Source organism: Lepidochelys kempii, chromosome 2 (assembly GCF_965140285.1).
Source record: "Lepidochelys kempii isolate rLepKem1 chromosome 2, rLepKem1.hap1, whole genome shotgun sequence".
Lineage (NCBI taxonomy): Eukaryota > Metazoa > Chordata > Testudines > Cheloniidae > Lepidochelys > Lepidochelys kempii.
The window spans coordinates 212,846,873-212,864,949 of NC_136381.1; the positions used below are offsets into that span (position 1 = coordinate 212,846,873).

The 18,077-nt window shown below is 38.7% G+C and overlaps 1 protein-coding gene across 1 annotated transcript in view; it reads right to left on the reverse strand.

Annotated features, from left to right (window-relative positions):
* Window positions 1–306: 306 nt before the first annotated feature.
* The window catches only part of HDAC9 (histone deacetylase 9), a 704,858-nt gene continuing 687,087 nt past the window's right edge, over window positions 307–18,077 (reverse strand). Inside the window, exons 26-28 of the mRNA XM_073333773.2 lie at window positions 17,428–17,512; window positions 11,959–12,112; window positions 307–1,084 (exon numbers count right to left, since the gene is read on the reverse strand). Of these exons, the coding sequence (XP_073189874.1) occupies window positions 1,045–1,084; window positions 11,959–12,112; window positions 17,428–17,512 (279 nt within the window). The 3' untranslated portion in view covers window positions 307–1,044. The remainder of the gene's footprint in view (window positions 1,085–11,958; window positions 12,113–17,427; window positions 17,513–18,077) is intronic.

Genomic DNA, 18,077 nt, shown 5'->3' on the forward strand with positions numbered 1-18,077 from the left:
ACCCTTTGAAACTTTTTAAGCAACACTAACTTCTGTGAGTCTGCAGTAATGAAAATAATCTGTTTGCATTCAGATGGTGACGTGTAAAAAAACCTCTCAACAAATTATCACTGCAGAAACACCTGAGCTTCCAATAAGCTCACACAAATACTTAAGCTTTCTCTTCTTAGAGTCAGGATGCAAAACAAACTAAAACAACTTTTGAAAAGTCATCCATTTTTCAGAGACTATATGAGTCTCTAACGCACATATGCTGAAAGCTACTGTCAACTCTGCAGAGTGCAGCATTTTTAAAAAGGCAGAAGATCACTCATTGTAGAGAACCTTGATTATGGTGTTATTGATATAAAATTATACATTAAACATGGATATAATTCTAGAAAGAGAGAAAATAAAACAACACACCACTAAGCACAGGACTTTGGGGGACTTAAAGTACAGCAAGCAGTGCTTTCCTTTTAGCTAAAATTCTCTCATCCTAATTTACACGTCTTTAATTTATCCAAACAAGAATTCAGTACATTGCCTTAAAAAGACACGGTTTATGAACTATCCATTATTTCATTACACAAAGCACAGACAACAAGTTCTATTAACAATTTAACAGTGTGAAAACGATTACCCAGTAAAAAGTTTTTCAGAATGTCAGAAAGAGTGATTCGTGGAGTTTCCCCAGAATTTTGCTGGATGTTGCAATTTTTGTAGCTATCAGTAATCTATCATGTAAAATATTTTAATATTTCTATTTCACAATTTATGTCAGTGAGTGGGTCACACAGCATATTAAAAGCATGCACTAGGCTCTTTCTCTCAAGCCTGATTTATGGTAACTTTAGAATTGTAGCGGTTACATTTAAGGAATCTTTAGGGCCCTTTCAAGTCCATCCAAAGAACAAGTGAAGCTGCTGTTCAGAGGTTTGTGCCCAGTGTTTATGTTCCATCTGATCTGTGCCACCCAAGCAGCAGACAAGACATGTCTGAGGGTGCTTTGGGGGGATACACAATGATGTCACACACAGGAAATATCAGGGAGGACTTGGCACTTCACAAGGCTGGTTCTTCTTCCATGGGCTCGCCAGCAGCTCTGTAAAAATAAACAGGCAATCAGAATACAGCGCAAGAGTACACAATGACATTGTAGATTTTCATGCATAATCAAAGCTGATTTTTCAACTCTCTCTGATGTTTATTTGTGTTATTCAGTTATCCATAAATAGAGTTTCTTTCTTAGGAAGTATAAACAAATGTCAAGTGGAAAAACATTTTAGATCTAAGCAATCACTGCAAATGTTCCTGTTTATATTAAAATATGTCAGAATATTTTATAATGTCAGGTTCAAAAATGTACATGCGTTGTGTCAGCAGAGTCAATTAATTTAATGAAAAAATTAGCTGGAATACTTTTATTTTTCAAGCATTTGCAACTAAAAATTAATTACTCTTCTTCAACTGGGACCATACCATTAAAACCAAATAGTCACCATGTAGTTAGCTGACATGCCAGTCCTCTGATTTTTGCTTCTGCACTTTCGTAACTACAGTGGTTGGTTGCATGCCTTCCTAAAATTTCTAAGACCAAATTCTGAATTTGATTAGCAGATCACTGCCATACAGCAGGCATCTATTAATAATATATAATCAGATTAGACACCTATCCTTTATTAGAAATCATCTGGGAGACATTCCACTCAGGCAAAACCAAAATCGACTGTTAAAGATGTACAGCTGGTATAAACTGTCATAGCTTTACGACAAGTTACACCAGCGGAGGATCTGCCCCAGTATCAGCATCCACTATATAAGGGATTGTCAAAGATTATATTAGAAACCTCATTGTTGAAGATCTTAAGAATTTGGACATGACCATTTTTTTTCCTAAGAAATAATTTGACAAACAATATCTAAGCTTGGAACTTCAATTGAAAAACAAAAAAGGCAGTTCAAGCCATTTTTTTACATGAGAGGAAGGCTAAACCAAAAAGAGGCATTCACCAGTAAATCTCACTTAACGTTTGGATTCAATAAAACCTCCCCCAGGAAGTGGAAGCTCTCATGCAAGCCCTAGAAAATTAATTATTTAGGGCTTGCATAGTCTTACACGGGTTTCTGCAGCAAGGAAGCCAAAGAACTTTAACTGAATCTGGACTTTATTTAAGGCTCCTCCAATGAAAATTCAGCAGTGTCTCTTTAAAGGAATTTATACAGGTTATTAATCCAATCACTAATCACTTCTGGTATTTTGAAAAAAATAAAATAAAACGAGTGTAATATGAAAAAGCAAATATCTTGTAACTGACTACTTTCCATAAAGATTTTTACAATGTGTTTGGATTATTAATTCATAAAGCACAAATCCTTCCCCCTTCCCCACGCTGTGGAGGGTCTCATATGCAACGTAACCACTCACGTTCTGCTGCTCCTGGGAGTTGAAAGGGAATGGAATTTATGGGAGCTCTACAGAAGTGTACTCCCATGCATACAGTTCTGTGAAGGTATGTTTGAAAATGTGGCAGGAGCAGGGCTGGATAGGATTGGTGTATCTATTTCCAGACAGACTATTGCCACACATGGAAGGGGGCATAAGCATATGCCCATGTTCATGGACATTTTAGGGAAAAAGTAGGTTAAATTTTTCAGTGGTATTTTTTAAATGTTTCAATGAGCTACGCAGCCATTCTGTGGCCTGATGAAGGCGTCCCAGTCCCCTCTTGAGATCACTAACACATGGCCCACTACTCAGTGTGGTGCACTGAATTCCAGTGATAGGGTATAAATGCCCCACTGACTCTGTGGTAAATATGCACTCATCACAACATCTCGAAGTGAGTCATCACTGTGTATACAACATGTATATTAAGGCTAACAGACAAAATGTACAAAAATCAAGCTACAGATAGATAAATTATCTTAGGATGGTTGATTTGTGTGAGAGAGTAGGGATGTGTTGTATAACATAGGGTTTTCATAGCATTTGCCCCCAAAAATGCACATCATTGTCAACAGAAATGGGTCCCAGAATAGAAGCTACTAGGTTCTGCCTATCTGCTACCAGTGGAGGTGAAGAGAGAGCCTCCTAGCATAACCTCTCCACAAGGCTTATCATAGCATTCCTATGATTCTATACTTGATGTATTGGCTTTTCTATGATTCTGTGATTCTTGACTGTCTCACCTGAACTCTGCTAATCCATCTCCCCAGAGGATGCATCTAATATTTCAAACTTCTGAGCAGTTTCAAATAGCTGCCATTTTGTGCTACAGACAACAGGCTGGATAAACACAGCCATCTTTCCCACAATGTGAATTCGCCCATATTCTAATTTATCCCTCATCTGGAAGGATCAGAGCCTATACCAGTGACAGGCTACAGGTCTATTAGCTTCCTAGCCTTCAGAGCTTCCCACCAGTTCCAAGGGGAGAGTCCCATCTTTTCACTAAATCCACTTAGAGCCCTGGAAGATCACAAAATATCAGACTATAAAGTCATGCTATTTTTATGTATAGAAAAGTTATTAGAGAATAGTTTTTAGGGATTTTGACAATTGTGTTGATTTTAACAGACCGTTTTCTTTCCTTTATATTCATGCAAACCATTGACTTCAATAGGATTGCAAGGATTAAGCTAAAAGCAGAAATTGACCATATTTTACATATATATATAATATATGTGTCTGTGTATATATATCATTACACACACACACACACACACACACACACACACACTCACCTAAGTAGAAGTGATACCCACATGCCAAATTGAAAATCCATGGATTCTTAAATATATTATCCTGCAACTTTGACCACTTCACCTGGTTTCTCTGCTCACTAATCCATCTTCCTTTGAATTCATTCTCACATCATAATCTAGGAACTGACATACGGAATCAGACTTGAAATCCATCTAGTCCAGTGTTCTGTTTCTGAGAGTGACTGGTAGTAGATCCCTCCAAGAAGGTGAAAGAAGGCGACTGTAGAAAGGTCTGGGATAATCTGCCCACCCCACCTCCACCTCCCAACACACATATACGCACATTAGGTCTCATCCTTGTCTCTTAGAGTTAGAGATTGGCTTGAAACCTGAAGAATGAGGTTTGGAATCCTTTCCAAATTTTGTTATTAATAACGATAATGTTGGATATTCTTGCTATCCATATAAATAAACAATCTCATTTTGAATCTTGTTAAATTCTTGGCCTCAATGACTTCTGTGGCAATGTTTAATACATTTCCTTTCTCAGTTTTCAATTTTTGTCTTTGTTCTTGTATTTTAACAAGGAGAACTGAAGATCCTGATGTACCTTCTCCATACCATCATTGTTTTATATGCTTTATCATGTTCCCTCTTACTCGTCTCCCTCTAAGGTCAAGAGTCCTAATCTTTTCAATCTCTTTTCATACAAGTATTTTTCTGTGCCCTTGCTCACTCTCATCACCGTTCTCTGAGTCCCCTCTAGTTCTGTAATTGCTTTTTGAAGATGGGGTGATCAGCACAGCACACAGTGCTGCAGATAAGGATGCACCACTCATTTATATAAAGGTATTATACTATTCTTTTTATTATTTGCTATCCTACTCCTTATGCATCCTAACTTCTTGTTTGCTTTTTGACTATAGCTGCACATAGAGCAGAGGTCTTCATTGAGCTGTCTATAATGATCCCCATATTTCTTTCTTGAGCTGATACCGTTAATTTAGATCCCTGAAAAATGTCTGAGTAGTTCAACTTTTTCCCTCCAATGTGCACTTTATCAGCATTGAACTTCAGTTCCCATCAAGTTGCTCATTCACATAGCTTGTTTAATTCTCTCTGAAGTTCCACTCAGTCCTCTCTGGTGATAACTAACCTAAATAACTTTGAGTCAAATTTTGCTACTCATTATTCACTCCACTTTCCAGATCATTAATAAACATATTAAATAACACTGAACCTACTACACACCTTTGAGGCACCCTTTGTTAACTTTTGCCATGATAAAAATTACTCTTTACTTTCTGTCTCCGAGCCAGTATTTGATGCATTACAGCACTTTGCCTCTCACCCCATGACTATTTAATATCTTTAGTAGCAGTCAAAGCCCTTTTGAAAGTCTAAACCAATTGTGCCAGCTGTTCTTCCTTATCCACTACTCTACTGACATGTTCAAAGAATTCTAAGCGATTAGTGAGACATGATTTTCCTTTGCAGAATTCAGGCTGGCTAGATCCTAACATCTTATGATCTTTCAGATACTTTGTTATTCTGCCCTTAATGAACAGTCTGGTTTTCAAAAATCAGCCTGCTGAAAAAAAAATCCTCCTTCTGATCCCAAATCTGGAATTAAAACATTTATTTGGAATACTGTTTAAAATGATTTGTTTCTATATTTTTTCATTCACTGTTAAGAATACAGGAGAAAAAAATTGTATGTCACCAAAAAAGTGTTTTCCTCATTTTAGAAATTGGAATTACACAGATTTCTCAGCTCAACATCATCACACTGAGATTAAAAATAAAAGTACAAGGTATGGTTCTAAGCAACAGAGGACTGTCAAATGCTCAAATAGCGTAAGAACATAAGAATAGCCATACTGAGTCAGATTATTGGCCCATCTAGCCCACTATCCTCTCTTCCAACAGTGGCCAATACAGGTGCTTCAGAGGGAATGAACAGAACAGGTAATCATCAAGTGATCCATCCCCTATCACCTAATCCCAGTTTCTGGCAAACGGAGGCTAGGGACACTTCAGAGCATGGTTTTGCATCCCTGCCTGTCCTGGCTAATAGCCATTGATGGACCTATCCTTCATGAACTTATCTGGTTTTTTTTAATGCTGTTGTAGTCTTGGTCTTCACAACATCCTCTGGCAAAGAGTTCCACAGGCTGACTTTGAGTTGTGTGAAGAAATACTTCCTTGTGTTTGTTTTAAACCTGCTGCCAATTAATTTCATTTGGTGATCCCTAGTTCTTGTGTTATGAGAAGAAGTAAATAACACTTCCTTATTTACTTTCTCCACACCAGTCATGAATTTATAGACCTCTATCATATCATATTAATCTCTTTTCCAAGTTGAAAATTCCCAGTCTTATTAATCTCTCCCCATATGGAAGCTGTTCCATACCCCTAATCATTTTTGTTGCCCTTTTCTATACCTTTTCCAATTCCAAAATATATATTTTTTTGAGATGGGGTGACCGGATCTGAACACAGTATTCAAGATGTGGGAGTACCAGGGATTTATATAGAGGCAATATGATATTTTCTGTCTTATTATCTATCCCTTTCTTAATGATTCCCAACATTCTGTAAGCTTTTTTGACTTCCACTGCACATTGCGTGGATGTTTTCAGAGAACTATTCACAATGACTCCAAGATCATCATTTGGTATATATAACTGGGATTATGTTTTCCAATGTACATTACTTTGCATTTATCAACATTGAATTTCATCTGCCATTTTGTTGTCCAGTCACCCAGTTTTATGAGATCCCTTTTTAACTCTTTTCAATCTGCTTTGGACTTAACTATCATGAGTAGTTTTGTATCATCTGCAAATTTTGCCACCTCACTGTTTACCCCTTTTTCCAGATCATTTATGAATATGTTGAATAGGACTGGTCCCAGTACAGACCCCTCAGGGACACCACTATTTAGCTCTCTCCATTCTGAAAACTGACCATTTATTCCTACTCTTTGTTTCCTATCTTTTAACCAGTTACCAATCCATTAGAGGACCTACCCCTCTTATCCCATAACACCTTAGTTTGCTTAAGAGCCTTGGGTGAGGGACCTTGTCAAAGGCGTTCTGAAAATCTAAGTACACTATATCCACTGGATCCCCTATGCCCACATCCTTGCTGACCCCCTCAAAGAATTCTAGTAGATTGGTCAGGCATGATTTCCCTTTACAAAAACCATGTTGACTCTTCCCCAACAAATCATGTTCATCTATGTGTCTGATAATTCTGTTCTTAACTATCATTTCAGCCAATCTGCCTGGTACTGAATTTAGGCTTACTGGGCTGTAATTGCTGGGATCGCCGCTGGAGCCTTTTTAAATAATGGGCATCACATTAGCTATCCTCCAGTCATTTGGTACAGAAGCTGATTTAAATGATAGGTTACAAACTGCAGTTAGTAGTTCTGCAATTTCCCAATAGAAATGCATTCTTAGGAACAGGTTTTCTGGTGTGGTGTGGCTGTTTCAGTGCCCAGCAGAATGTGGCCCTCGTCTAGCTCAGCTGTGGAGGATCACTACTGTGTAAAGGTGATTTCTGGTATAAGGCTCTTATCCTTGCCCTGGAATAGCAGGACAAGATAGGCAAGAAAGGAAAGGGCTTGGCCAGAATACCTTGTGCCATGCCAATCCTAGAGTGTGGTTTCCTCCCACTCGCACTGTTTACAGTTGGCATAAATTAGAGCAGCCCTCACGATACTCTAATTTGATGCAGGTGGATTAGTCCTGCGCAGAGATGACACTAGGGTCAGAGGAGTGCAAAAACCAGCATTATGCACCTCTGCACATACACCCCCCACCATGACTGGCAGTCTACGAAAAACAGCTGCATCTCAGGATCTGGTCCTTAATCTTTCCAAAAGAAATTATAACATGATGAAAATCCCAATCCTTAGTTCAGAAACCACAGAATCCTCTAAAATGGATTTTAATCCAACATCTCGGAATTACATTTCATATCTCAGGTTTCAGAGTAACAGCCGTGTTAGTCTGTCTTTGCAAAAAGAAAAGGAGTACTTGTGGCACCTTAGAGACTAACCAATTTATTTGAGCATGAGCTTTCGTGAGCTACAGCTCACTTCATCGGATGCATCCGATGAAGTGAGCTGTAGCTCACGAAAGCTCATGCTCAAATAAATTGGTTAGTCTCTAAGGTGCCACAAGTACTCCTTTTCTTATTTCATATCTCATTTCTAGTTGGATAAAATCTATATCCAGGTAAACCAGGGGCATGAATTTAAATTCTTTTAAATGTATTCCTAAAATTTATAATGACTTGCTGTAAAACAATTAAGTACCAGATAGCCTTTGCTCCTTAAAAAAAAAGAAGTAAAAGAATCAAGGAGACTATTGTACTGAACTTTTTCAAAACAAAAGATTTGTAAAACAATTGTTGGCCACTACAAAGCTCTAATCAGTTAAATGTGTATCTCATTTAGGTAACAAGTAGTTATCAACACAAACAATGTGTTGTGGTTAAACATGTTTATAGGACCATGGCTGTTTATTTAATTGTCTCTGTATTTAAATTTGTATTTGCATCATTCATATTTTCCCTTCTGTCCTATCCATAAATCACTTCTCCCTTATCTATTCTCTTCTGAAGTCTACAATTTCGTTTCAAATGTATATTAAAATGCATAGAGTATTTTAACAAAAAAACACCAAGAACAAAAATAGCTTTTCATAAAGTCTGTTTCACTCAGCATGTCAGGGCCAATCAAATTGAAACAACTGTCTACTTTGTGTTGTCATTTACCCCCGCAAAAAAAATAAAATAAAATAAAAGGGAAAGAAAGAAAGAAAATGAAAAAAAATACTTAGAATGGTTCTTAGCCAGGAGCATTTTATCCTTTATTCATCAGTGGTAAATGAGTCAGATATGAGTTGGCCAGAAAAAGAGCTGCTTTACCCAAAATCTGAGTTTAAAATGAGTCATCTCACTCCAAACACCAATATATCCTCCAACATAACTGGCAAGAGTTTCCTACAAAGAGACTCTCCTGCTATTGCTCTCTTCATCTGGGAGCCTGATTCTACACAGCTGAAGTCAGTGGGATCTTTACCATGGATTCAGTGAAGCAGGATTGAGTCCTTAGGATGCCCCTCCTAGAAGCACAGCAAAGAAGCTGTAGGCCAGATGCCTGTGTACGTGGAGGGAGGAAGGGAGGGGATTTAAGCCACCTTTGCATCCTCTCCAGTTGCTCTGAGCTGTGGAAAGGCTCTTAGCATAACTTATACAGTTCTGGGGGCCTGTCTAAGTTACAGCACCCTCCCTAGACTGTCATGTGGACTGCAGCACTGTGTGCTTTGGCCCTACCTTCAACATGACCTGGCATACCCTGTGTACCAGGGCTTGCCAGGGGATCCTCCGATGGCAGCCTTACAGTTCTCATCTTTAGTGCCAGTTTCAGTGCAATGCTCACTCAGCTGAAACCAGAGCTTAGAGGGGCCCTCTACATCTGCCATAAACGTCCTGGAGCAGGGGTGAGGCTCTCTTACTTGGTCTGTAATTGTTATATGTGTTACTATCCTGTATGGGTCTGTCTCACTGCAGTGCTCCTTCAGTTTTATGCTGCTGTACTTCACAGAACTTAAGGGAGTTAAGATGGGGTAAAATTGGAGTAATCCAGTGGTAAATCAGGCCCTTTGTTTCTAATACTGCTTTAGAGTTCCTCCATGCCTGTGCTAAGCACACACAGTTCCTCTCAGGAGGTTCCCAGCATCTCAAAGAAAGCAGGCCCTAGAAAGCAGATTTTAGAAGTAACTATTTTTGTTTGTCTCTGTTAAGAGGAAGGTGCGGGTGGGGGGGAGGAAACATGGTGGCCAAAGCTACTGGAGAACCTGGCTATCAGTTTGGTCCAACAGGACAGGTCCAAAGGTGCCCCTGTCATTCACTTATGGAAAGGCTGGTTTTGAGTGACCACTGTCCAGGTTATGAATGTGGTAGTGTAATCAGCAATGTAGGCATGCAAAGGTTTTATTGTGCTGCTGAAAAACCTCTGCAGCACCACAAACGATATTTCAAGTGGAGCCATTTTTCCACAGAACAATTCATGACAGATTCATTCCTATTACCGTCCAGAACTGATGAAGTGTAGTGAACCTGGCAGCCAAATGAATTCCATTTGTATACATATCAGTACATCCGTTTTTCTCACACTCCCTTCAGCTGCACTCTCAATTCATTCCATGTCAAGAAGGGGTAGAAATTGCCACAGGTTATCAGTAGTCAGGTGATATATTTACATAGCATTAAGAATATACGTTGTTCGCAGAAGTACTGCTTTATTGAAGTGATTATAGAATCAATTACTGTGAAGTAGCTATAGTTTTAGATTAATATAGGTTTATAACATGACTTTTAATTACTGATTATTCTAACCTATGTAATTTTATATGCAAAATTAATTACATTTTATTTAAGAGAGCCTAAAACTTGGCTTTATTTCATCATATTAATTAGTTACCAAACTCTAAATTATAGTCCCTTTACATTAGCCCCTCACTCATATGTGGAAAAGGTTTTTACATCCTTGGCTAACAAACGAGAGCACTAATTACCACACACTTAGATTATAAACATTTGGGTTCATTCCTTAGCTGAGGGTTAATTGACAATGTTGTGGATCAAAAATAAGATCACTCATATGGACCAACTGTCTGTCACTGAAAGAAAAAAATGGTTCCTTCCTATGCATTTATGTATTTGTAATAATAATAACAACAATAATCATAAAAAGAAAAGGAGGACTTGTGGCACCTTAGAGACTAACCAATTTATTTGAGCATAAGCTTTCGTGAGCTACAGCTCACTTCATCGGACGCATTCTCTAAGGTGCCACAAGTACTCCTTTTCTTTTTGCGAATACAGACTAACACGGCTGCTACTCTGAAACAATAATCATAATCTATTATTCAAGTGCAGATCACTAGATCTGTGTCTTTGAGTCACAGCTGCTTACTTTACTGAAAAACCCAAGTTTTTACTCTTGTGAGAGCCGATACAACTACAGAAGATTCTACAATATTCTGCTGAGTTCTATAGTTATCCCCCTTGTGCATCATCAGTAATATTGTCAGCTGAATTCAGATTAAAACAGCCAGTGCAGGTTTTGAAGGGACTAGAACCTTACCACTCAGCCCACAGGCAGCAACTGCCAGTACATTCACATAAGTCATGGATCCATTGGCTACACTCCCACTGCTCCTTTGGCCCACCCACAACTCTCTCCTCCCTTCGATGCTCCTGTGGAGAGAGCTGTCATGGAGCACAGCTTCACAGTGCACAGGGAGCTGAGGAGTCCCCTTGTAGGGCCTCCCTATCTCCTGCCCCTTTTTCCTCTTGTCCAGTGGAATCAGAAGGTTCCACTGCATTTTTGGGTCTCCACTGCAGAGAGGCCAGGCGCGTTTGGCGGTGAAGGAGAATAAATAGGAAACTCCATAATGTAATTTTTATAAAGCGACATTTCTGACTCCAACAATTCCTTAAAGAAACATTGTACTGCATATGGCCCTATTCAATAGACATCAGTGCTTCATTTTGAAATACAGTATTGACAAAAGCGCATTGGCAGTTATTGTTCCATTTTATAGAATTGTTACATTCACATCCAAGTCGGTCTTACTGGATCAGTGTGAAATGTCAGCTGACAGGAAGGGAAAATCAGCACTCTTTATTTGATGACCTATCTTCATCGTGGTACACTAAATACAGTTGGCCTGATTCTCCACCGTCTTACTCCCGTTTTACATCATGTCATACACTGAATTCAGTGGAATTACATTAGTGTAAAACTGAAGTAACACAGTGGTGATTTCAGTCTATCATGACTAAGTCTGTCTGAAAGCAGTTTAAATGTATTTTTATAAAGTCAAATCTAAAATAGGTCTGAATGGCCTCTCAGGAGAAGACCATGATCAACTATGCTTTGGCAATTCATGATTTTTTCACATCAGTATTTTGCTTTTTAATTTAGTTTTTGAGGGGGGAAGGGAGGAATTTAGTAACTGTGGATCTTAATAAATATTTATACACACATTTTCAAAGGTGATTCCCTCATATAGGGTGACTCTGTTTTTTGGATGCCCAACTCAATATACTTTCCTAATGGTCTCAAGCTGGCGAGTCAAAACCCAAAGCACCCAAAATTATCAAATGCTTTTCAAAATCTGGGTTCTGGTTCTTACAACACCAGGGTACAAAATTTTGCCATCTGGGTTTCCAACAATGTCCACTTACCTGTTGCCTTCCCGAGAAAAAGACTGTTCAGCACCCACTGACAGTGAGGCCATCGCAGAGACAGTCTCCGTCTCCTCTCTCTCTTGTTTCTGAGTCTCAGCCAGAGCACAACCCACTAGCACAGGATACGGCTTCACTGACTTCCAGTACTTGCCTACAAAAAAAAAAAACCCACACATAATAATTTATGGGAATTTTAGCTAGCATGGTGGTATAAGCACAGTAATCACTTCGGTCCAGCGCAGAGTGATTATAAGTTAAAATCTGTACTGTAAGCAGTTGTAATTGGGATTTCAAGCTGCCACGGATCTAAGAATGCCAAATTGGAAAGTGCTCTCATTCCAAGGACTGTGTCACACCCTTCCCCAGAAGGTAATAAACTAAAGGAGTAACACACAGCCTAACGAACTCTTATTATCAGTCAGACTGTTGGCTATATCTATGGTAGGAGAAGGAAGTTCAGGGCAGATAGGTATGATAGTGCCGGGCAATAGGTGCATTTGCAACAAATGGGAATAGAAAAAGGAAAATAATTGTACAAAATTCTCACATAGCACTGACTTGAGGGGGTGGGGGGTGGAGTCATGAATGCCAGCATGGCCTGCAGTTATGTTGCCAGAACAATCAGGTTTGTTAGTCCTGGATGTTCTTTCTCGTCCAACCTCAGGGTGTGTACTAGAACAATAATTTATTTAAAACATTCATATATGCACTGGCTTTTGTTGGAATGCTACTAGGTATTATAAGAAAGACATTTTTCTGGTTTTGGGGGTAAAAACACACCAGTGGAATAAAAGTGTGAGAGAGTAGTCAGCCTTCTGCCTGCAACAAAAAAGACTTTGAAAAACTTCCCAAGTGAAGCAAAAAATAAAGTGTAGGTGAGTAGGAATGAAAAATAATCACTCAGTAATATGCTATTCAAGAACTGGGGTCAATTAGTGGTAACCAGGTGAACAACTTAAAACTTGCATACATATTCCTCATAGTATAATAATCCATAGAATTCTTACTAAATTCCAGGTGCATGCCACCTGGAAAGTAGGAGCTGGAAGGGGGCTGGAAGGGAGTTTGGGACCAGCACTTATCCAGTGGTTAGCAAGAGGCTTCCAGCCGCTGGGCCAGCGGCAGGGTCAGAGCACTTATTTGGGAATTAGTGGAAGGGTTTCAACAGCTGTGACAGAGGGGGGCTCAAGTAGGGGAACTTTTCCAAGGACTAGGAGGAAGATTTTGGCAGTTGGGAGGTGGGTTGGGTCAAGGTGCTTAGCTGTGGGATAGCTGGAGGGTTTCAACAACTGGCAGGCAGGGCCAATTGTACTACTGTGTATTCTGGACTGAGTGTTAAAAATTCCTTCTTTGATAACATGGCATATAACACCATTCCAGGCTTTTCAAAAGATGAGTGTTTTTAGTCAAATGAGACAGCAGCAGTCAATCAAGATAGCAATAACCTTATTTAAAATATACTCAAAAGATGAAAGCATGAGTCAATCTCCATGATCGATAGGCAGCATGGAAGACGGGTGTTCCTTTGAACCCTAGTACTGTGCATGTTTGAATAGTTAGCAGGATCTTTAAATAATAGGGATGGGGGGGAATAAAATCTAAAGTGTATTAAGTATACTACAAAGTTAAGATTAAGTGTTAGAAGCTGGATTTTCCTCCAGACACATGAGAGCCATGGCTAAAAAACTATGCACATAACACTAAACCAAATGGCTGCGGCCTGGCAAATTCTATAAAAACAAGACAAAAATATTCTATGGAGACCATATTCTCTAGTCTTTAAAATAAAAAAAAATAAAAAAGTTATTTAGGCATTCCCCAATGTTCTCACAGCAGTTATATGTAAAATCAGACTGTGCAATATACATGGGATAATTTATGGGCTAAATGTTCACAAGTGGGCAGGGTTTTTGTTGCAGAAACAGATGTGCAAGAAAATCAGATCTGTTGGCATGGGAATAATACACAGTTTTGCCCGTAAAAGAAATGAACCCATGTTCACTGCTGGAGTTTTCAAGGGCTCCTATTCATAAAATAAAATAGTAGTAACTAGCCACTACTGTGCTGCTCTCCTGCAGCAACAATAAAACAGCATCGGAGAGAACTGCTACATCAAATACACGCCCCCCACACACACACACAGAGCAGCTGCCCCCTGCCCCTGACTTTCTTCTAACACTGAAACTAACAACCAAATTCAAGCATATCTGTTAGCACTGAGTATCCATTTTACCTTCCACCCCCTGTGATCATTCATTACCCTCTCCCCTTCCCTTTCCCTACACTCAATTAACATTATGAGAGGGGGTTTGGAGGTGGAGGGGAATTGCAGAGCAGGGACAGGAAACAGGTGGCAGTATCCAGGTAGTGGTCATCGCATCTAGGTATTGATATCTGGGGGATGGAATGAGCAGTGTTTGGGGAGGCACTTCTGAAGTAGTCCCCATTAGGGACAGCATCCAGTTAGCAGAGGGTACACTAAACAGGCTCATGGACTAAGTGCTCCCTGATAACTTACAAGAAAATATGAGATAAATTTCTTAAAAACACAAAGCTGTATCCTATGCCAAGATGACTCTCTTTGGAAAATGAGACCTGTAGGATTGTTTTTATAACAATGGGATGACCAACACTGTGCACAAAAGGCATGTGTAATTTATCACCTATTTTTCATGCACAACTACAAGTGAATGTACAAATTGGGCCTTTGTGTATTTTTGACTACCTGATTTGCATGAACAGTCTCAGCAATTGTATTTGCATAGTGGAGGCAATTGCACAACTACTTTTGCTAGCAGCCCAAATCAGTATTAAAATCCATCTCTGTCTGAAACAAAAGCACCAGGGACAAACAGCTCACAACTGACATTTTCACTTTCCAAGGCAGAAATGTGAAATCCCCCTAATCTTGTTATATTTTCTAATAAGAACATTTGGGAGTTTATGAAGTGGAATGAAGTGGGTTGCTGGTCCCATACATGCCCAGCTTGTGGCATAGATTACTTCTAAGAATAAACTATGAAACCATATAAGTAATCTAGGTATGCTTTTGTTTGATGTATGAAAAAGTGCTCAAGTCTCCAATAAGGCAATGGGAACATTTCCCATTCACAAAGGAAATAGTAACAGTGAATGTTTATATCATGTAGTTTGGTTACAGACATTTCAAACTTCCTTTAAGTATGTGGGAATGTTGTATGTGGCTTAGGATGACATTTTCCATGTATAAAGAGCTCGGTTCCGGGGTGGTGCCTAAGCGAGTGAGAACAACTTATTTAGAAATACATATTGTATGGTTGTGGGGAATACTACTTCCAGTTGTATCGTATTCCCATAAATACATGATACCATTGTCACAAACAAAGAAGTTTATACAAATTCCATTCTACTTAGAAACAATTTGGGTTTTCTCTTTGTCTGATCTAAAATCTGCAATTTCCAGCCTGTTTTTGAAACAGAGATGGAGCAAAGGCAATCCTTGGACTAAAACACTCATCAGAGGTCGTAACATTTAAATACTTGACATCAGAGCTGTATCACAGAAACATAAGCATTAAGTAATGCACATGCCAAAGCAGAATTTGTCAGTATTTTGTCCTGTCTAGTTTTAAATGTTATATGTGATGGATTTCCCCAGGTTATAATTCTACAGTTTAACACATTTCACCCCCAAAAGTTGTCCCTGATATTCAGCCTATATTTTCCTTCTTTTAATTTCATCCAGTTGTTCCTACTGAACTAACTCCCCCATGTAAAATTCATATTAGTTCCTCTCCATCACTAGTGTTTACTCCTTTCAAATATGAGTAGACTGTTATATCCTCTCAGTCATCTCTTAGCCAAATTATGCAGATTTGGCTCTTTTAAGTCAATTCCTCCAATCACTTCCATATTAATATGGCTCTTCTCTGAACTCTCTCCATTTTGTCAAGATTTTTCTGGTTATAAATTGTACAGAACTAAATGCAAGATTCAGGTCACATCAGAGATCTATAGAAAAAGACTATCGCCTTTGTGCTCTGTGATGAATATGGCACCTAAGTTGCTTTGATATTTTTGCTGCCATATTACCTTGTACATGCATGTCTCATTTTTGTCCACTATCATCTCTAGGTCTCTTTCAGCATAACCGCATTCCAGATTTCTCTTTCCATTCAACTGTTTTCTTTTTCTCAAATATTTTTTCTCTCAAATTGAATTGTGTTTTGTTATTTTTTGTCTAGGTTTCTCATCTCTCTAGCTCTCTATGTATTATTTCTCTGCCCTCATTAGCATTTGCAGCTTACCCAGTTTTGTATGGTATGTGATTTTCATTAACAAGCTGCTTACTGTCTCCTCCAGATCGTTAGCAGAAGATATTAAAGAAGATTGAACCTAGCAGCAGCTCCTGCAGTTCTCCACTACACATATCTCCTCAAACCTGACACTGACATTTATCCTGAAGTCCTGAAGAAAGCTGATTTAACGGCGACATTCATTTACCTGAGTGCATAAGTGGGAGCAGGGTAAACTTATCAGTTATGTCGCTTCACATGAGTTTTCCAGTGTCTCTTCACACGTGAAGAAATATATAAAGAACTAACCAATAATTCTGTATTATGCACATTTTAAAATATGGTGAATCTGCTTTTTTTTATTCACCTAATACTAGCAGAACATCTGGTACTCAAACCAAATCTAAATCTAAATGGCACCAGAGGGTGATGAGAAAGAACTGGCAAATGATAGGTAGGAAACAGGAAGTCTCCCCCACCCACCCACTTAGCATGGCTTGAGGTAGCACATGGTGGCAAGTGGAGGAAGGTCTCTATAGCTGAGTTGAGGCAACTGGGAGCAGGGCAAGTTAGGAAGGAGCAGGTGGAAAACTTAGCAACAAAAACTGGGTGGCAGTAGAGGGCCACAGAGAGTTTATGTGGGGAAGGTTCAGGACTGGTGTGGAGATGCATAAGTAATATGCATAGAGAAGGGGTGGTGGGAGGGAAGCACTGAATATTTTCCATGACTATCCCATGTGGCAGCAGCCATTTTAAATATCCGGATGTACTGTAGTTTTAAACTCACGTCCATCTCAACATGAATACACTGAAAAGATATTTGTCTACAAATTGAATCCAAAGAGACAATGTCATATCCCTAATATACCCACCATATATCTACACACACATATTTCTCTCACTGGATTGCAAGACTAAAATGCTTGAAATGAGAGTTGTGCAAATGAAAGATTTTCAACTATATGGGAATAGGAACACTTTGATTAACGTTAACAACTCAGCATTTTAAGTGTTAAATCATCAATGAAACAAAAGATGCGCCAAAGAAACAAGAGCACAAGCATACATGTGATAAACATATATCGTGAATATGCTCAGATATCATATTTTTGCTTAGTCTTTACTCTGTAGCAAAAGTTTAATCAGTTTTCTCTGACATTAATTAATAATGAGAAAAAACACTGAAACATACTTTGAATTTCAGTGGTCTTTTGTAAAGAAGCCATTGCATTCATATTAGGGGTTTGGTGCAGCATATCTTCTGGGAGAGGCTCCAGCTGCAAGAATAGAACAGAATAATATGAGCAGAATATTATGAATTTACTATAAGACACATGGAAATAAACCAAACTGAAACAGCCTAATCCTCAAGAGAAGCTCAGCCCAAGAACTAGTTAATATTTTGCTGGTATCACTTCTAAAAGTATAGCCACAATTTTGTTTTTTGTTTTTCAGCCATGTAATTGAATTCCAAGGGGCTTTTCTATTGGCTGCAAGACTAATCTATGGAGTCTCTGAAGCAGGTGCATGTCTGTGTATTATTCATTAAAAAAAATGTTAGTTATTTGTGTAATTTTTGTAGGTTCTTCACAAACCAAATTCCATTGCGTCTGTATGTGCAGCTGGGCACTCCAAACAAAACCTTGCTGAAGCCGCATTGGGACTAAAGTGTGCACTCTATTATCTTTATTTTTCTAGTGTTATTACATCTAACCATCTTACACATTTCAACATTTTACAGTGGAAAACTATAAAACACAGCTGCTTTTAGTAGTCTTGCGTTAATTTCAAGTAAAATAGTAGACAAAATGCTTAAGCATATCAACAATAAAAGTCATATAA